General features: G+C 31.5%; 2 protein-coding genes across 3 annotated transcripts in view; one reads left to right on the top strand and one right to left on the bottom strand.

Annotated features, from left to right (window-relative positions):
- Nucleotides 1–9,345, bottom strand: part of LOC111623380 (protein O-glucosyltransferase 1-like) — a 98,294-nt gene extending 88,949 nt beyond the window's left edge. Inside the window, exons 1-3 of the mRNA XM_023365933.1 lie at nucleotides 9,184–9,345; nucleotides 3,975–4,071; nucleotides 53–193 (exon numbers count right to left, since the gene is read on the bottom strand). Of these exons, the coding sequence (XP_023221701.1) occupies nucleotides 53–193; nucleotides 3,975–4,071; nucleotides 9,184–9,334 (389 nt within the window). The 5' untranslated portion in view covers nucleotides 9,335–9,345. The remainder of the gene's footprint in view (nucleotides 1–52; nucleotides 194–3,974; nucleotides 4,072–9,183) is intronic.
- Nucleotides 9,346–9,569: 224 nt separating this feature from the next.
- Nucleotides 9,570–19,892, top strand: LOC111623277 (small nuclear ribonucleoprotein F). Of its 2 annotated transcripts, none has more exons than XM_023365801.1 (3): nucleotides 9,570–9,672; nucleotides 18,222–18,347; nucleotides 19,680–19,892. In XM_023365801.1, exons 1-3 carry the CDS (start codon nucleotides 9,667–9,669, stop codon nucleotides 19,809–19,811), a joined length of 264 nt encoding a protein of 87 aa, XP_023221569.1. In that variant the 5' UTR covers nucleotides 9,570–9,666; the 3' UTR covers nucleotides 19,812–19,892. The 2 variants fall into 2 exon arrangements, with proteins under 2 accessions (XP_023221569.1, XP_023221574.1); XM_023365806.1 differs by lacking the exon at nucleotides 9,570–9,672 and adding an exon at nucleotides 13,610–13,703.
- Nucleotides 19,893–21,674: the final 1,782 nt, after the last annotated feature.

The raw sequence follows: 21,674 nt of genomic DNA, 5'->3' as shown, positions 1-21,674 counted from the left end.
TCCGTTTTATCTGTTAATAAGAAATTTAATATAGTTCTAAATTATATATTACCTGAAAGTAAACATACATTCGTCTTCACGATATAATTTATGATTAATAATTTGATAATGAGTTCCTCTATCTTTTACGGCTTCCAACATTTCTTGCATTATTCCTGATGTCATCCAAGGTGCAAGATCTTGCTCAATAACTCTAAAATAAACAAAAGAAACTTTTATATTTTATTGAACTGTACTTCATAATCAATGATCTAAACTTTTATTAGTAAACCATAACTAGAATCATTGCAACTGTCATATTTCGTATAGTAACTAGAAAATGAACATGGTCTTTCCAAAAAATGATAAAAATGGAAGTCAACTGCCTGACAGCTTTTCTAAAATTCTATGTAAAATAAATATAATATAATATAACCAAATGATCTTTGTAATATAATAAGTTATACATGTATATACTTCCGTATTAATATATATTAATAATACAGTAAACTTCAATTATCCAACAAAGTCAAGAATGTGGGCTTGACAAATAAACAAAATAATGATTAATGAAAATTTTCTATAAAATATTTATACAACATTAAAGATGTAAAGTACTATATTATTTTTCCGACTTTCCAACGATTAACGACATGACTGTGTGCTGGATATAGCCGTTCCCTAACGGGTACTTTATGCGGATTCGCGTTAGCGTGCCAGGCCTGGACTTTTAGCGTGCACCGAAATTAAATAATGACCAAGTTTGTCAATAACAAATCAAATATTTAATAAATTTCTAGTAATAAACCATTTACAAAATTTAGTAACAATCAAACATAAATTTATTCAATGAAACACAACAAGAATCAACCTGACAAAACTCAAATCAATCTAGTTTCTAACTTAAATCTATTCCCCTTTGGAATTCGACAAAATTCAAAGACTTAACTTATAAACAATAATTCTTATGAATTAAAGATCCTAATTGTCACCTCAATATACTAGGAACCTATTTCCTCAACTCTCAAGACTTTCTCTATTCGTCGATCCACAAATCGAATAACTTCAAAATCGCCTTGGAACTATTTGATCCTATCGGACACCTCTCTTGTTCACTGCTACTAAGCTCACCAATCTCATTGCTATCTGGAGTTCACCTCAGGCATCTTCACTTGAGATTCGGTTTTTATACTGTGAGGTGACGTCACAATTCTGTATGAGATCACTCCCCTCATTTACATACTTATTTGCTAACAATAAATTTTTCTATTTGTCTGGCAGCCTATTTTCCGACAATACTCGCTAACCTTTTACATTATTCTTTTTGANGCTATACCTATGTGTTTCGGCCATGGTCCTTTCAACTACTACTACTACTACTACTATTGCATGCAATGATAAATCTAACATAACTACTCGATAAGTCACAAACACCAAGAAACAAAATGGAAGTTTTGGTTACAAATAAATAGTTTTTCTTGCCATATATCTAATAATAGCCAGATCTCATTGTCTCTCCAAACATCTTTTTATTTTTCTGTTGATAGCACGACATGTGTTCCACAGCCATCTTGTTTCTTCTCGTGCGCTTGGGATTGTGGAAACTCTCTTATGACTGGATCTATTTTCAAAAACTCTCAAGTTGATCATGATTGAACCTTGTTTCAGTCGAGATTGAAATGGTGGCGAGGTCGCACCACTGGCACAGTCGCCGATCTTATCTCAATCTAGATTGAAATGCTCAGTGCAAACAGGATATACCAGTTTTAAAATCATTTCACCCCTAGGCAATATTTCAGTGCATCAGTGCATGTTTTAATTTAACAAAGATTCAACGTTCTGAATAAAACAGTACAAGATGCAGTGCCAATCACTGTTTTATTGATGTTTATTACATGTCATTATAAATGGTAAAACAACAATTTGACATTAAACATCACAAATTGTGTATCATGTATTGTGGACTGTTGAACTGACTGTGTCACTTTGATAAATACAAATAATGCATAACCATTACAAACAAGTAACGATAATGACTCATTACAGGTAATAGTTAAGAAGAAAAAATCATGGTTACTCTCTGTTCATTTTTTTAGTAATGAAAAGCTGGTGTTCCTCTTTTTGTAATGCCCTAGGCCAGGTGTGGCCAAACTTTTATCCCTTAGGGGTTACTTTTTTGGTAAAATATAGTCTGCGGGCGACTATGAATATGGGCGAACAATTTTAGGATTTTTATATGCACATGCGTTAACATTCATTTGCATTGTTCATCGGGATAAATACAAACACTATGGGTACGTTACAGTCAGTCTATTATTGTAAGAATAAATTATCGAATTAAGATTTTTAAACATTAGTTTAAGTAAAAGCAAATTGTTCAACTTTAGCTTCGCGGGCTACTTTCAAAACCTTTGCGGTCGACCGCGGTCTATGTGTTGGCCATCCCTGCCCTAGGCAATTACCTATGATGCCTAGTGATAAAACTATTAATTATTTGATTAGTCTAAAACATATTTGAAAAGAGTAATTGAAATTTATTTATATTTGATTTTATTTACATATCATAAATAAAAAAAATAAATCTTTAAAACTACATGGTTTATTTTAAAACTAATAATAGTTTTTAAATTAATCTGTTGGTTTAAAAGATTTATTTTTGTCAATAATTAGTAAATACATCAATACACTATAATGAAACGAAAGCTAAATAATTTTAATCGTTTCAAAAAAAATTTTATCTTTATACAGTAGACCCCCTATAACGCAGGTTCCAATAACATAGATTCCTATGACGCGGCGAAAAAATTGCAGCAGTATTCATATAAAGGAACGCGTAAAACGTCATCGCCAACTCGTCATCGTGGACGAGCAGCCGAACTATTTTCCGCCGTCCAGCGCAACGCTACGGACAGTTTAGGCGGGTAAATTGAGTTTAGTTTCGTCTGTACATATAATTATATATAAATTAGGTACTGTACATATAATTATATATAAATTAGGTACTGTACATATAATTATATATAAATTAGGTACTGTACATATAATTATATATAAATTAGGTACTGTATATATAATTATATATTAACTTAATTTATTGTAACTTTATTATAATTATATATATACTTTCCGCCGTCCAGCGCCACGCTACGGAGAGTTTAGGCGAGTAAGTTGAGTTTACTATCGTCTGTACAGTATGTAAATTAGGTACCGTAAGTCTAATACAGTACTGCAATTTTATACATTTCTTGTGAAAGAAACATTTCTTATTCAACGGCAATAAAAATTATTTATATTAATGATGTCTCCAAAGTTCAGCGAAGTTTTTGCAGAAAAATAACATCAGAAATCGCAGCCGTGGTTTGCTGAGCTGTTCCGCGACGAAAACAAGCTTGAGCAACGGCGATGTCGAATGGTGCACACTCGGTAAGTAATCCTACAATTTTTTGTTTATGGCGTAGTTTATATGGATTATTTCCAAAAAAAAAATATACGTATTTTGGAAATGTTAAGTCGGATTAGTCTAGAATCGATTAATTTTATGGAAGAAAACCTTTCAAACAGCCGTAGTCCGTAAACTTCACACGTGTCAAATACGTGAGCCAATCACAGCGCAAGGATTCCAACAACGCGAAATTCGTATAATGAGGAACGTATCTTCGCGTTATAGGGGGTCTACTGTAATTTATTTAATCAAAAGAATAATAATAATAATTATTATTTATCATGCTAAAAACCTCTAACTCGTAGACCAAATTAATAATAATATTTCGGTAAATCTTCAAATCCAAATGTCACTTGTCTAGAACTGTAGCAAACTCACATTAATGCTTGAAAATAAATTTTTTAATATAAACATGGTTCAAGACAAGCAGCATTCAAAATTAAAGATTTATCAAATTATTATTAATTCGGCTTACAAGTTAACAATAAGTTAATAATAAGTTATAATCCAAATTCCCAAAAGTATAATTAATTATTTGTCACTTTTATCTTACTTTTTATGGCAAGAGCAATCTGTTGCATTGCAGGGTTCATATACTTTCAATGCCTCTTCTATTTCATTTAAATAAGATTTCCATTTATCATTAACATCTAAATAACAATAGAACAACTTATCATGAAATACTTTTTAATATTTATGAAATAAATATAAATAAATAATTAATTAACAAGCAAGGTCTTAATTTCGCATTCTTCTGTAAATATAATAATACAAAATCTATTAAAATTATTGAACTTTATAAAAAATTCATTCTTCTCATTTAGTCAGGGCTGTGGAGTCGCGTAAAAATCTACCGACTCTGACTCTTCCTTACCAATCCGACTCTGACTCCGACTCCGGCTAAAACTCCAAAACTCCGATTCCACAGCCCTGCCAGGGCTGTAGAGTCGCGTAAAAATCTACCGACTCCAACTCCGACTCTGACTAAAACACCAAAACTCCGACTCCGAAGCCCTGCATTTAGTATTTATAAATTTATTTAAAATTAGAATTAATTTTTAATTATTTTAAATGATTCCGAATCTTTTAGATAACATTAACCTTGCATTAATCATCATTTTTAATTCATTTCCAGAATTTGAACTAAAAAATTATGACGAATCCTCAACTGAAGAAAATGTTTTATAATGAAAAAGTTAAATAATACTCCTGTACAGATAAAATTTATATAAACTCTATATAATTATCAATGCAAAGTTAAACATTCAATGCAACAATTATGTAAAATTAAACAGAACAGTAATGAAAATCCTAGTTTTGTCATTGTAACCAATTGGGCATTTAGAAATGTTTCACCCCAAAACTAATACTGCTACTTTTGCACTGAATAATTCTATTTTATAATTTTAATTCTACAATAATTGTATTTTTACAGATTTTTAAATATTGAAGGAGAAAAAGGCACCGCTACTGAAAACCCATCATTAATACTACCACTCTGTTTATTCAAAATATAGTCATATATTAATATTACTCAACTGATATGTCTTACTTTGCCCCTACTTAAGCTTTTAATTTTTACTAATTCCTTAATAAAATGTTTCTACATAAAATTATTTCTTTGTTATTTTTATTATTATTTTGAATTTTTTGCATTCCCAAACTTTTGCACCTATAGGCCCAGATCTGATGAGAAATTCACAGACTATAACATTACTATCACAGAACTTCTATCAAAAATCACCACAATTGGGTATAAACACACCAATACACAAAAAAACAGGTCAGAAAGTAAAAAAAATATATTTAGATTATATTCCGTTTTCAAATAGTTAACATTGCATTTTAAAGTTTTATTTAAAAATAGATTCACAATAAACCTTTGAGTAACCAGTAAAATATTTATTTGAAAAAACAAACGTTTTCGAGCGCATTCAACGTATTCTTCGGCCTTCTTCAGGTTAAACGTTCCGAGATTCTAAAAGCTGTTGTGCTTAAAGATTTAAAAGTTTTGGAACATACACAACTCATTACACGGCATGCGTATCAAGCATTGCATAAACAAAATATATTTCATGCGTATGTAAAATAGTAAATATATTTTGTTTATGCAATGCTTGATACGCATGCGTGTAATGAGTTGTGTATGTTCCAAAACTCTTAAATCTTTAAGCACAACAGCTTTTAGAATCTCGGAATGTTTAACCTGAAGAAGGCCGAAGAATATGCTCGAAAACATTTGTTTTTTCAAATAAATATTTAACTGGTTTCTCAAAGGTTTATTGTGAATCTATTTTTATATATATTGTACCAGTACCTGGTGAAGAGGAACCTTTACACAAGGTAAAGTTTTATTCTAATGTTCCTAAATTATGTTCTCTTCATCATCTGAAAACGACATTGATAAAATGTTGAAAGTGCTTGCGATGGTGTTATAATAAAAACTGTGTAACACTAATAGACAGTGGTTATCTTATTCTTTAATTGAATAATATTTTGGTGTGGTGAACCTAATCATTCTCTTATAAATATTCAAGTTTACCTATGAATTAGATTCAAACTATTGTTTGAACAATAGTTTAAATCTAATTCATAGGTAAAGCACCTATGAGTTACCAGAGGTACATTCCCTCTGGTAATTCATAGGTGCTGTACCTCTGGTAACCAGAGATAGATAGAAAAAAATTATCCTCTTATTACCACTTTGCCATCAAGAAGGCCATCAGTATGAGGTAATCTTATATCTATGTATGTGTCACAAACTTTGAGGCCAATTTTTGACACATGGAGGAGCATGACACAAAAAATGAAACTCATTTTCGTTCTTCTCGTAAACAAATACATCCAACANCTCTTATTACCACTTTGCCATCAAGAAGGCCATCAGTATGAGGTAATCTTATATCTATGTATGTATCACAAACTTTGAGGCCAATTTTTGACACATGGAGGAGCATGACACAAAAAATGAAACTCATTTTCGTTCTTCTCGTAAACAAATACATCCAACAGCTCTTGAAACATCACTTATTTCGTTATGGATTTGAATTTTCCCTTGTTAGTGCATTAACAAAATTAGAAAACAATACCCCATGTATAAAGGATGGACTTTTACCTAAATTAGACTGATCTGATAAAAATTAATTAAAAAAGCACTCATATTAAAGCAAAACATTTTAAAATACTTAAAATCAGCAATGTTAACCTTGTCGATATTTGTTTTCTTCTTTATTTTCATTAACGGAACTACAGAATTCATCTTTTTTAGAGCAATCACTTCTTACGTTAGTAAAAATAATAAATAAAACTAAACTCAATATAAACACGTGTCTGCATCCAATAAAGGATGCAGCCATAGCTGTCAAAACTAAACACGTGCCTAAAAGTTTACGGATAAAGTTGCCACATATTTATGAAATAAATATAAATAAATAATTAATTAACAAGCAAGGTCTTAATTTCGCATTCTTCTGTAAATATAATAATACAAAATCTATTAAAATTATTGAACTTTATAAAAAATTCATTCTTCTCATTTAGTCAGGGCTGTGGAGTCGCGTAAAAATCTACCGACTCTGACTCTTCCTTACCAATCCGACTCTGACTCCGACTCCGGCTAAAACTCCAAAACTCCGACTCCGATTCCACAGCCCTGCCAGGGCTGTAGAGTCGCGTAAAAATCTACCGACTCCAACTCCGACTCTGACTAAAACACCAAAACTCCGACTCCGAAGCCCTGCATTTAGTATTTATAAATTTATTTAAAATTAGAATTAATTTTTAATTATTTTAAATGATTCCGAATCTTTTAGATAACATTAACCTTGCATTAATCATCATTTTTAATTCATTTCCAGAATTTGAACTAAAAAATTATGCCGAATCCTCAACTGAAGAAAATGTTTTATAATGAAAAAGTTAAATAATACTCCTGTACAGATAAAATTTATATAAACTCTATATAATTATCAATGCAAAGTTAAACATTCAATGCAACAATTATGTAAAATTAAACAGAACAGTAATGAAAATCCTAGTTTTGTCATTGTAACCAATTGGGCATTTAGAAATGTTTCACCCCAAAACTAATACTGCTACTTTTGCACTGAATAATTCTATTTTATAATTTTAATTCTACAATAATTGTATTTTTACAGATTTTTAAATATTGAAGGAGAAAAAGGCACCGCTACTGAAAACCCATCATTAATACTACCACTCTGTTTATTCAAAATATAGTCATATTTAATATTACTCAACTGATATGTCTTACTTTGCCCCTACTTAAGCTTTTAATTTTTACTAATTCCTTAATAAAATGTTTCTACATAAAATTATTTCTTTGTTATTTTTATTATTATTTTGAATTTTTTGCATTCCCAAACTTTTGCACCTATAGGCCCAGATCTGATGAGAAATTCACAGACTATAACATTACTATCACAGAACTTCTATCAAAAATCACCACAATTGGGTATAAACACACCAATACACAAAAAAACAGGTCAGAAAGTAAAAAAAATATATTTAGATTATATTCCGTTTTCAAATAGTTAACATTGCATTTTAAAGTTTTATTTAAAAATAGATTCACAATAAACCTTTGAGTAACCAGTAAAATATTTATTTGAAAAAACAAACGTTTTCGAGCGCATTCAACGTATTCTTCGGCCTTCTTCAGGTTAAACGTTCCGAGATTCTAAAAGCTGTTGTGCTTAAAGATTTAAAAGTTTTGGAACATACACAACTCATTACACGGCATGCGTATCAAGCATTGCATAAACAAAATATATTTCATGCGTATGTAAAATAGTAAATATATTTTGTTTATGCAATGCTTGATACGCATGCGTGTAATGAGTTGTGTATGTTCCAAAACTCTTAAATCTTTAAGCACAACAGCTTTTAGAATCTCGGAATGTTTAACCTGAAGAAGGCCGAATATGCTCGAAAACATTTGTTTTTTCAAATAAATATTTAACTGGTTTCTCAAAGGTTTATTGTGAATCTATTTTTATATATATTGTACCAGTACCTGGTGAAGAGGAACCTTTACACAAGGTAAAGTTTTATTCTAATGTTCCTAAATTATGTTCTCTTCATCATCTGAAAACGACATTGATAAAATGTTGAAAGTGCTTGCGATGGTGTTATAATAAAAACTGTGTAACACTAATAGACAGTGGTTATCTTATTCTTTAATTGAATAATATTTTGGTGTGGTGAACCTAATCATTCTCTTATAAATATTCAAGTTTACCTATGAATTAGATTCAAACTATTGTTTGAACAATAGTTTAAATCTAATTCATAGGTAAAGCACCTATGAGTTACCAGAGGTACATTCCCTCTGGTAATTCATAGGTGCTGTACCTCTGGTAACCAGAGATAGATAGAAAAAAATTATCCTCTTATTACCACTTTGCCACCAAGAAGGCCATCAGTATGAGGTAATCTTATATCTATGTATGTGTCACAAACTTTGAGGCCAATTTTTGACACATGGAGGAGCATGACACAAAAAATGAAACTCATTTTCGTTCTTCTCGTAAACAAATACATCCAACAGCTCTTGAAACATCACTTATTTCGTTATGGATTTGAATTTTCCCTTGTTAGTGCATTAACAAAATTAGAAAACAATACCCCATGTATAAAGGATGGACTTTTACCTAAATTAGACTGATCTGATAAAAATTAATTAAAAAAGCACTCATATTAAAGCAAAACATTTTAAAATACTTAAAATCAGCAATGTTAACCTTGTCGATATTTGTTTTCTTCTTTATTTTCATTAACGGAACTACAGAATTCATCTTTTTTAGAGCAATCACTTCTTACGTTAGTAAAAATAATAAATAAAACTAAACTCAATATAAACACGTGTCTGCATCCAATAAAGGATGCAGCCATAGCTGTCAAAACTAAACACGTGCCTAAAAGTTTACGGATAAAGTTGCCACCCTTTCTTTTATATACATAATTATAAATATAAATTTATTGTCTACTCATTTAAGTCGTATAGTATATATATATATATATATAATTTAAACATTCATTTATTAATAAATTATTATGAATTAATTTAATCAATTTATTTTAAAAAAATAATAATTTTTTTTTATTTTTCGTATTACCACTAGAGGGCCGAAAAGCACTTAGAAAAGCGAGGAGTCGCTACGCTCGAAATTCGTTTGTGTGTCTGACCACGTGAAGTTTAGCGAAATACTTTTAAAAATATCAAGATGGCTGTAAGTGATATATATTTTATAGTTAATTAAATAACGAATTATCTTTTAAAACTCATTGATGCTAATTCCTCATTGTTATATAAGTACATTAATTTAAGGAAGATTTAAAGAAGCTAGTGATGATAACAAAGTGACTTTATCTTCATACGTAATTACCATTCTACTGGGCACAATTGTACATGTGAATGACACTGTTGAGACCTTGACAGAGCCGTAGAGCATGCCCATAGGAGCAAAAAAGTCAAAGAAACCATACCTCTATATGTGACCCTTTGCCAGACACGGTTCCCGAAATGAGCCCATGTCCTGGTGCAGTCAGGAGTCTTGGTGCTTAGCTAAGGGCATGTTTGGAAATTCTTACCGGTGTTACTGGTAACTGTTGATAATTACCGGAGCATTTAGAAAATGTAACCGACCGCGTTTAAAAATCACTGTTATGACGTTGCCAGTTCTGTGGTACTTGCCGAAGTAACAGCGGTGGCAGAGCGGTTATGGTGGTTCTCTTGAATTACAGGATGGCGGACACATTGTATTGTCGTGGCGGATGTGGCTGTGATTTTAAAAATTTGGAGAAAATAAAACAATTCGTTTTTTNCCAACATGTAAAGAATACTGATCATAAAGTTTATATTTAAATCTAATTTATATTAATCAAGTATACTTAACAATATTTAAACTAAAGACAGTTTATGCAAAATTCAAAAAAAAATTCCAAAAACATCAATAAATAGAAACAGCTTTAGTAGACTATGAAAAAAACAATAACTAAAATTTAATTCTAGAAGCAAAAAAGTAAAATACTGTACCTCCAACGTACTGTACGGTGGCGACGTTACTCTTACATTGCATTTTAATATTAAACTAATGTAAAATTATATGAATCGCAAAAGCAAATATTTCTAAATGAATTATTTTAATAATGAAAAATCAAGAAGAATATTCATCCAGCCTTCTAGTTATGTGAGCCATTCCCTTGGAATTAGATGGTCAGAGTCTCTTTTATATTAATCTAAGTCTCTTCTAAAGATCCAGTTGTCTGGAAATTATCTCCCGATTTCAATTTTCCAATACTTTTACTTGATTCCATAGTACATTCAGGTTTCTATATTAAAATCTAATAGATGATTGAAACCATAATTTGTAATTTCACCCGTTAAATCTTAAAATTTACTGCGATGTTTATTTTAAGTTTGTCAAAAATTTGATATATTATTTTCAACTTTAAATAAATTATTGTAATTTACCAAATTATATATATTTTGATGATATCTTGTGTTAATATGTATCTTTATAGCAAAACAATTGTATTAATTAACCGAAAACAAGGTAGCTCAATGTTAAAAAATAAACGGCAGATATAGAAAAATAATTTCACATTTTGAATATCTTAAATTTCAGGAATTTGTTCCAAGAATAATAATTTTTGCAATGCAAATTATTTTTGAAACATAAAAAAAAGATCAGTTGGAATGTTATTTGGGAAGATTGCATTAAAATATAAATCCAATGCCGATTCTTACACTGATTAACCGCTTATACTTTGATACAGCTGTAAATAGGGGTTTATTGTAGAAAAATATTAATATTACCATTTATTATTTATTATTTCTTAGCTCTCGGTCAATTACTAAACAGCCACCGAATGTATTTTTATTGAATTCTTATCGATTATAGGATTACAAATGTTTCTTTAAGGTATAAATGTTCTACTTCATTTTTTTTTTTTATCTTATTACTTTGTCATTTTTATTTTATTAAATATTAATCTTTCTAGAAATTTATATTGAAAAATGCTTGTAAACAATTCTTCTTAGTCTTTTCATAGAATTCATTTTATTTTCTTTATTCAGCTGTATTGTATGATGCAATGCATCGAAAGGTGAAGTCAGTCACAAAAATAGTATTGTGTCGAACAATACAACTGCAAAATACAATCAACTCTGAAGGTTGCAAACAACATGGAAATTATCCCTGTTTGAATTTGAGTCGTTGACTTCTCACTTTTTCTAAATTATTATTTTATTTACTTACTTTTCTAAATGTAAATTAGAGCAACGAATACAAAAATCATATTTTATAAACTCGTTATTATGAATTGCATCAATACTTCGGTCTTAAAGATAATTATGTGCGATCTTTTAATTAAAAAATAAATGAACTGTTTTCAGAAGTTAGTTTATTATAATTAATTTGCTAAGAAAATGTAACAAATGTCTTATTGCTGTTTGTTTCGTTATGCGCGTTCATAAATTTAAACAAGGCAATATAACAATGCTTATTTATAAAGTTACTGGTACTGCTCTTTTATATTTTTTACTTCATACTTGCAAATAGTACAGGGATATATCCATACAAAAATAAGTATATTGAGTGTAATATAGCCTAAATTCACATTAAATTTCAGCCTAAATTCGGCTGACAGTAATTGTGTCAGTTGAATTTAGGTAACAAAAGTTGAGATTACTGAAAATATTAACGTTTTGTAAGTAATTGACACTATTCTATTTATAAATAAATATGAATCTGATTATAAATTCAAATTTATAAATACTATTGAAAGTGATTAAATTAACATAAAATTTATATGTTAATTTAATCTGAATTAAAATTAAGGAATCTTAATTTGAATTAATGCTATTTTCATTGTCTCTTCATCTTCATTTTTGATATAATATTGAGGACAAGTTAAAAATAAAGATAATTAGAGAAGCTTANACCAGACAGCCTTTTCCGCCTTTTCCTCGGCATCATCTGTCTTCACCCGAGCGGGCCTTAAAGATACGGGACACAGACAGCCTTTTCCGCCTTTTCCTCGGCGTCTTCTGTTTTCACCCGAGCGGGTCTTAAACATGCGGGACACTCGGAGGGCTCTCCATCTCCCGTCGGCCTCTTTACTCGAGCGGGCCTTAAAGAAACGTGACACAGAGACCCCTCTTTGCCCCGTCAGCATCTCCTGTCTTCACCCCAGCAAGTCTTAAAGATTCGGAACACAGAGAGCGTTCTTCGCCTTTCGTCGATGTCTTCACTTGAGCGGGCCTTAATTAAATGCGGGACACTCGGAGGGCTCTCCATCTCCCGTCGGCCTCTTTACTCGAGCGGGCCTTAAAGAAACGTGACACAGAGACCCCTCTTCGCCCCGTCGGCAACTCCTGTCTTCACCCGAGCGGGCTTTCTCCGCCTTTCGTCCGCGTCTTCTGTCTTTACAATCGTCACCTACAATAGAAAAAAACGAACAATACATTGTAACAATTCGTTACGTATTGTTAGAATATATTTTTAACAACGCGTGACATATTACGATCACATCATGTTTTTACATCCGTGTTATGTAAATATATTAATCGGTTTGAAATATTTCAGAAAGGATTATTTTATTAAAATGATATTTATTAGAAACAAGATTATTTTAAATGCCATTTATGCCACTCCTTAAATGATGCTTATGACGCTCCATTACGGTGCCGCCTGATGCGGCTGCATCTCTGCATCATAGCACGGCACGGCCCTGTCGTCACACTGAACATTTACTCTAAAGTAGTGCAGCCACTGATTCGATGTACTGTACAGTTTGATTGTACTCTACTGTTTTGTCAATAAAACTTGTCATAAATACTGTATTCTGCTGTTTCATTCAGCATACCGACCTCATAGAATAGTGCAAAGTGCTGTTAAAACTTTATATTTCATTTCTGGCTGTAGGTTCCTTATATCAAAACGTTCAAAATTTCATCCTCTACAATCCCCAAATTTTTAAAACGTCATTCTGATACACCCTGTATATGTGTATATATATATATATATTACAAACTTATTTCATTAGTAAAAATGCATAGTTGCAAAATAATTCAATTTTATTGTTTGGGCTACAAACAATTCAAATCCGCTACTTTTAAAGCACAACCACGCTACTTTTTAACCTTCAGATCTGGCAACGCTGCTTAGAAAAGCGAGGAGTCGCTACGCTCGAAATTCGTTTGTGTGTCTGACCACGTGAAGTTTAGCGAAATACTTTTAAAAATATCAAGATGGCTGTAAGTGATATATATTTTATAGTTAATTAAATAACGAATTATCTTTTAAAACTCATTGATGCTAATTCCTCATTGTTATATAAGTACATTAATTTAAGGAAGATTTAAAGAAGCTAGTGATGATAACAAAGTGACTTTATCTTCATACGTAATTACCATTCTACTGGGCACAATTGTACATGTGAATGACACTGTTGAGACCTTGACAGAGCCGTAGAGCATGCCCATAGGAGCAAAAAAGTCAAAGAAACCATACCTCTATATGTGACCCTTTGCCAGACACGGTTCCCGAAATGAGCCCATGTCCTGGTGCAGTCAGGAGTCTTGGTGCTTAGCTAAGGGCATGTTTGGAAATTCTTACCGGTGTTACTGGTAACTGTTGATAATTACCGGAGCATTTAGAAAATGTAACCGACCGCGTTTAAAAATCACTGTTATGACGTTGCCAGTTCTGTGGTACTTGCCGAAGTAACAGCGGTGGCAGAGCGGTTATGGTGGTTCTCTTGAATTACAGGATGGCGGACACATTGTATTGTCGTGGCGGATGTGGCTGTGATTTTAAAAATTTGGAGAAAATAAAACAATTCGTTTTTTAAGGCATTATGCGACCAAGAACAGAAAGCCATCTCGTCCCAAATTTCAGATTGGGCAGGATGGCAAGACTGATGGCCAGCAAATGTTTATACTGCGAAATTATTGATTTTGCAGTTTACACAAAGATGAATTTTTCTCTCGTGCTTGTCCAAAAAATTGTATGTACAAGTTCATTTTCATCATCTGATGAACTTTTCGATTCTGAATTGATATTAGAGAGCAATGATATGATTAATGATATAACCTCCTCTCAACTTTCTGACACGTTGAATGCCACAAAATAACCAGCATGTTTAAAAATGCACTAATCTCCCGGAATAACTGTCTATGGCCAATGATATCCGTCACCGCCACTGTGGTGTTACTCGTTAGAATTTCCAAACATGCCCTAAGACTATTGCACTTAACTATTTAGCCCAAGTGACTATGCCAGCTTTGAGTAGCCTATTTGATTGTTCGTGGAGAATTGTTGTACTAATTGAATAAAAATGCACCAATCAACGATTTAAATACAAGGTCTAAGTGCCGTTTTTATTGTTATTTAAGTTCAACGACAAGTTATTTGTGGTTTCCGTCTATTTAGATAGTCGACTGTTTCGTTGAACTAATGGATTCGTTTTAATGGATATCTAGCATTCGAATACTTTTATTCAAATAAAAAAGTAATTGAATAAATTCAAATTAGTTCATAAGAAATGACAGCAGGTATTCGTTTTTTCTTCTGACCTATTTAATTAGCTATTTATTCACTTAAGTTAAGATAGCATTTTTACTTGTTAATTAGAAAATGAATAAAAGTATTTATCTTTTAATGAATTAAATGGGCAATTCCATTTTTTTACGAGAGTGCTCTCAAGTCCGTTGGTCTATTGACAATGTTTTACAATGCTGTTTCACTGTATTGTCATTGTTCGTGTAAACTTATATAATTTATTTTTCTTACTACATAAGTCTTTTATAAGTTTTGTACTTTTAAGTGTTAAAAAACTGATTTATTTATGTGATCTTTTGTCTTATACTCAATGTAATTGTAAAGACAGTTGCTGTTTTTTATATAAACAATGAATTACTGTATACATTATTACATGTGACTTTTATGTAGATATCTTTATAAATAATTTCTGGTATTTTTGTATGATACATAAATCATCAATTTGAAAACAATTTTTTTTACTGAATGAATGAAGTCATCATTAATTTCAAATAAATGCAAGTGTTAAAATATTTCAGCTATGGCTTCGAATAAATCATCATTTATATTGTTTACTTTTCGATTTATAATAAGATCCCTGTAACTAAACACACTTTCAACTGCTGTGGAAGATGGTAACATAGTGTTGAAACAGGAAAAAAGTGTCTTAAGTAAGGGAAAGTGGTGCAAGGCTTGAAGATCCATTTGTTCATCTTGATAGTACTTAGCGACTTGTAGTAGGTCCTGATAATAGGAATGTGATAAAAATTTAATATTTAACTTTACTTCTAATATATCTAAAAAAAAAAAAAGTTACCTTCAAATAAGATATTAAATTGCAGCTATTTTTAGTGGGTGATATCACTTTCTGGGTTGAACCTAAATTGTACAGGTATAATGCAAATACTTTGTCATCAACATCTGTTGTTTTTATGTATTTTCTTTTTCTGCTGGTATTTAGCTATATATTTTTAAGACTGTTTTCTTTGAACTCTATACTATGTTCTTCAAATGAAGATCGTTAATAAATTTTTCTTTAAAATCATTACTCCTTTTAATGTTTTATGTGAAGAATCATAAACTTGTATGCATTTATTTTCACTCAAGGTATAAATGGGGCTACAATTTGTGTGATGAAAGCAAAAGCATATACAGGGGATCTATTCTGAGCTCTTCTGATAACTCGAAGAGAGCAATACACAGGACATTCAATAAATCCCCTTAGTGAAAGGCAGTTAATGAACCTTAGACAAATCGCTATTCTGTGCTCCAAGTTAAGTGGGTTTCGATATGGGTAGTCGGTCGAGATGCGTCTGGGTTCCACGCTATCGATAGCTGTTACGCTTTAACCAATCACAGTTTAGTTAACATTGTATTTTTTTTCACGTGACTGCAACCCGCCATTTTCTAAGCAAAGCACATGGTTTTAGCATTGTCGTGTACCAGCACTAGTGAAATAGTTTTGTTTTAAAATGTTGAAGAAAGGCCAACAAAGCCAATGAACTACAAGTCGCCAGTTAGAGATGCTTGTTAATTTTATAGAAGACAATGCTAAATTAATGTCAGGAAAGTTAGATGCTTTCTTTACTGTAAAAGATTGCCAGAAATTGTGGCAGGAAATAGCCAACTGTCTGAATTCTGATGGAGTCGGCTCACAAAAAGATCCAGAAAGATGGCAAAAAGTTACTGATAGCTTAGAATATAAATATATAAATACGGTATACCTACTTACTTTAAATTTTAACAAGAAAGTAATTACATTATTCATACAATATTCATAAATAGTTAAGGTAATTATTTTCAAGCAATACAACAATATAGTTTATAACTCTCTCTCCAATTGTTCGTGAAGTAGAATCATTCTTACATCAAAAGAAAGTTGTTTTCACTTTCATTATGTTCCTAATGGCATCTCGAGAGTGATCGATAACAAAGTCTTAGTTATCACATGTGGCAATCGAAACCGAAAATGAAACGTGTGGCTCAGAATAGCATTGTCACAGTTGATTAAATGTGAATCTCATGGTTCCAATAGAAACTGGTTTTTATTGTATTTGTTAGCTTAACGATACTACTCAGAATAGGTTCCCGGGTATCCCTTGTAGTTACGTTCTGAAAAAGTGTTGTGTTATGCAAATCCATGCTATGGAACAAAGGACTAATGTAAAACATAGGGTTACGTTCCAAAAGTTAACAAAAGTATACTATTCTTTGTACAGTATATGGTTATAAAGTTAACAAAAGTAAATGGTTAAAAAAGAGTTTTTTAATAGCACTTATCTAAAAAATTTTAAATATACTTTACTAAATGTGGAGATTAATCTATAAAAACAAAACACAGTGACGGTCTTAAAAGGATAAAATCTGAAAACAACGACAATGACACCCGTTGATAGTAAAGCTAGAATAGGGAATATAATTGTGCTATCAGTTTTCATTAAAGTAAACCTGACAAAAGGCACAAAACAAATGAAAATTTTGATATTCAAAAATCCATGGGCAAATTTGAGACAACACACACGCTTGAATAAATAAAAAAGATCGAACAAAGATGTTTATGCTTAAAAATTGTGATATTTGTATGGAGGATTTCCAAAACTGTTAAGAGTGAAACCGGAAGGCGTCGTACGGAGGATATCCCCAATTTTCAAACAATATTAGTGATACTATGTTGTACGGGGCTACCTCTATACTACTATGGGTGGACACTACCGTCTAAGCTGTAAGTTGGTGTAGATACTTCAGTCCTCCCATAGCTATGGCTCCTAGGTGATCTTGACAAAGATATAGTTGGCTGTTATAATTTGACTTGTGCATAATACGTTGTTATTTTTTTATTCAGACTCTGGCAGACTAAACCAGATTCATGGAAAAATTTTGATACATTAACAATAATAATAAAACAGATATATTATTGAAATTAAATAACCACTAATATTGCATAGGACTGTTCAAAAGTCAAATGTTCAGACATTATTGGATACATTCTGAGAACTTGAACACTTTAAGAATTCTTCTCCTTGTTCTCTTCCTCTCAGTTCTTAATTTGCAGTAGTATAGCACAGCAGTGGAAAAGTAGTATGTTCCTGTAGCAAATCCTTTCTTGTGAACAATCAAACAACAGCTGAAAATGGTTATATAATAACTTTTGAAATAATAAATTCAAATGTAATGTTGAAATATTTCTTTAAAATGCTCATAACTTTAATATATATATATTTTTTTCTTTCTAGACTATGCCCTTAAACCCAAAACCTTTCCTTAATAGCTTAACTGGTAAACCAGTAGTAGTAAAATTAAAATGGGGAATGGAATATAAAGGATATCTTGTATCTGTTGATGGATATATGAACCTTCAGGTAAGAATTTAATTTAGAATATTTGTTGATAATTCTTAATTTTTATGCAATTACGTGTGGGGGGGAAATGAGGACTTGTTTAAGGACTTGTTATACCAAGAGGAAGTGTGCGCAAAAAACTAGAGGACGACAATCGTTATTCAGATGTTTATTATAACGCGGATTAGCGTTACAATAACGATGTTGTTTTAACCTATGTTTATTATTATATTGCTTTCAAAATTATAATACATATCACAGACTTTGACTATATCATTAGAAAATCTAAAAATTAATACACTGCTCATCAAAAGTTTAAACATGGATCACAAAAATGACAATATTTTTAACATCACTTAAACAAATTTATAAAATTCTTTTCAGGGTTATACTCGCATACTTTAGGTATAAACTGCATACATGTGGGGGGAAAATGAGTGAATGTTAACAGAAAAAATAAAAGATGGATGCAAGTAACAGTAAATGTGAAGATAAAAAAAGGTTTGAATACAAATGTTGAGGTCTGTATGGAATGTGACCTTTTCTAGTAGTAATGAAAATTTGACAGCATCAACTCATTCCTTCGATAAGAAATTGCAAAAAGTGATAATGCAGCGATTGTCATTCATGCAAAGAGTGTGATTTGGAGATCACCGAGGGTTTGTGGAGAGGTGTGATAGTTGAAACATGTCTTCCTAGTGCATCCCATAGATGTTCTCTAGATCTCAACCCTATAGAATATGTGGACAAGCATTATCGTCCATTAAAATGAAATCGTCATTGATTGCACCAGCATAAGGTTTGCCATTGTGTTCCTAATACCTGTGAGAAGTAATGGTATCTCCATCATGGAGATCAGTGTTCATTATGTTCTCTGGTTTGGAATAGGTTCCAACCTCCCTCCCAGATCAATGTAAGCCTGCCGACAGATTCCAGGGAGAACCTAGACTTCTCTGTGAACAGATAGGGGACTATTGTTCTTGAGTCCAGTCTATATGCTCCTGACGCCACTTCAGATGAGCCTGTCTGTCTGGAGATTAAAGGCACACATACTGCTGGTTAAGGGACATAGTCCAGCCTTGCAAAGTCTTCTGGTAACAGTTGAAACAGATACCAGCCTTCCTGTTGATGACACAAGGTTAGCATGCAAAGATGATGCAGACGTCTTATTGTTTCTTTTGGCAGGAGCCTTAAGCTATCGTGCTGTTTATGCTTTTATTTAGCTTTTTGTGATCCATGCTTAACTTTTGACAAACAGTATATATTTGTGTCATTAATAAATATTGTAACTAGGAGTATAATTAGCATTAAAATATGATGCTACATATCTTTTTTTTTTATATTTTAATTTAGTTAGCCAACACAGAAGAGTATATTGATGGAAATTGTACTGGAAATTTAGGAGAAATTCTTATCAGATGTAACAATGTGTTATATGTAAGGGGAGTTGAAGAGGAAGAAGAGGATGGAGAAATGAAAGATTAAAATTTTCTGTTAAAAATATTTTCTTTGTGGTACATGTTGTCTGTATTTTTATTTGTATAAAATACAAAATAGTTGATTAAATGTGTGTATTTTAAATTTTATCATTTTTCTAATCAATAATAGTTCAAATAAAAATCACTCATTTGATACTTTTGATTTAAAAGGTTTATTTGGTGATAGGTAATAAATTTCATATGAAATATTTAAAGAATTTAGAAAAAAAATCAGATTTTGTTAGTTATTTCATTGAAAAAAAATTAATAAATTAAATAATTTCAAGTGTAATAACACTCATAAAATTTATATTCAGATTCAGAATATGATGTAATTATAATCATATTACTTCTTTCAAAAATATTTCTTACCTTTATATAATAAAAAGAAATACTGTGTTCAGTATCATACATTGCTTGTGCAATTTTTTCCTGGTTAAATTTCTCTTGGTTCCTTTTTTAACTTTCCTCACTATCTGAATTTGAACAAATGAACTTCACCAGATCATTTAATAATACTGTTGTCTACCCTACCCATCGTATGCCTTGAAGTCCCAAATCCTGTTCTACCATTTGTACTGACAAACTCCTTATTTCTGCAATGGTTTTCTTGTGCTATATATTTCAAATGGGCCATAGTTTGTCTGAAGTGGTCTTTCGTAGCCTCGGGCCAGAAGTTCTTCCAATAGACAGTTACAGATTTGTCTTTGGTGTTCTCCAGTGCCTGTTTTATTAAGAAGAGACTTCAACTATGATGGTCTTCCAAAAGCAAATGATACCGATACCACGTGACTAAAATTAACCCCAATCAAGCCTTTGAATGTAATAAGCATTTTTCATTTGAACGGAACTAAGTTAGCTAATTTTAGTCACTATTCTAATAACTTGGTTATTTTAACACTATTTATTTTATGGAGTTAACTTACTGTAATTGTGATAAATGTTACCCCAATTAACTTTTGTCATGTAAATGTAGCATGAGGTTATCGTTGTTCAAGACCTCAATGATGTGACCAAACTGTCCTTGTATACTTGGCTTCAAAGTATTTAATTGTCCCCTGATCAAACAGTTGGATAAGGAATGTAGTATTTTGAGGTAGGTAGACAACCTCTGTCATTTGCAAACTCATTGTCATCACTTGAGTGTCTTGGGGCTTTGTCAAAATAGAATGGGAATGAAATAATGATGGAACCAATCCAAAAAGAGGTTCTTTATTGTCCAATCTTTCTTGTTTTACATCCAATACATAGGCAGCTTACTGTTGTTACATCTGGTAAGTGCTCTCGGATTATGTATTCAGTAAATTAGAAGTAGGTTTTATCATGTGGCTTGCTGCATTGCAAAATAGCAGCATATTGCAATCTCTGATCACAAAGCCTAGGGCCACCTCTTCAAAAGCTGTATAAGCTTATTGAGGTTTCTTCCAAAACAATGCTGTCTCATTGACATTGTAAATCAGTTCAGATTTTTACATTTATTTTCATCAATTAACTGCTGTAGTTGTGCAAGGAAAGGCTTAGCTAGCCTCATGATCAACCAAACCTACAATCTTTACATTGTGTAGTAACATATCTTTTTGACATTCTAGAACTAGCCTTTTCTGGCAACAAAAGTGGATCTGTGACACTGCTAATTAAGGAAGACTTACATTTTTTCTATCAGATTTTATTATTATGACTTATTTGTAGATCTCATTATGACAGGTTTTTCTTGTTTTGTTCTTTGATCCAAATGAACAATGCATACTCCATCTTTTTACGTTACTTCATCATTCACATAATTCATACATTTAGCAGTACAAATTTCCATCAACCGTGTTGTGTCTCTGATCTCAATTTTTTTTTTTTTAATGTATGGACTTGTTATACC

Source organism: Centruroides sculpturatus, unplaced genomic scaffold, assembly GCF_000671375.1.
Source record: "Centruroides sculpturatus isolate CEXI.00-Female unplaced genomic scaffold, Cexi_2.0 scaffold84, whole genome shotgun sequence".
In the NCBI taxonomy this organism is placed as follows: Eukaryota; Metazoa; Arthropoda; class Arachnida; order Scorpiones; family Buthidae; genus Centruroides; species Centruroides sculpturatus.
This window is presented reverse-complemented; position numbering and strand designations above follow the sequence as displayed.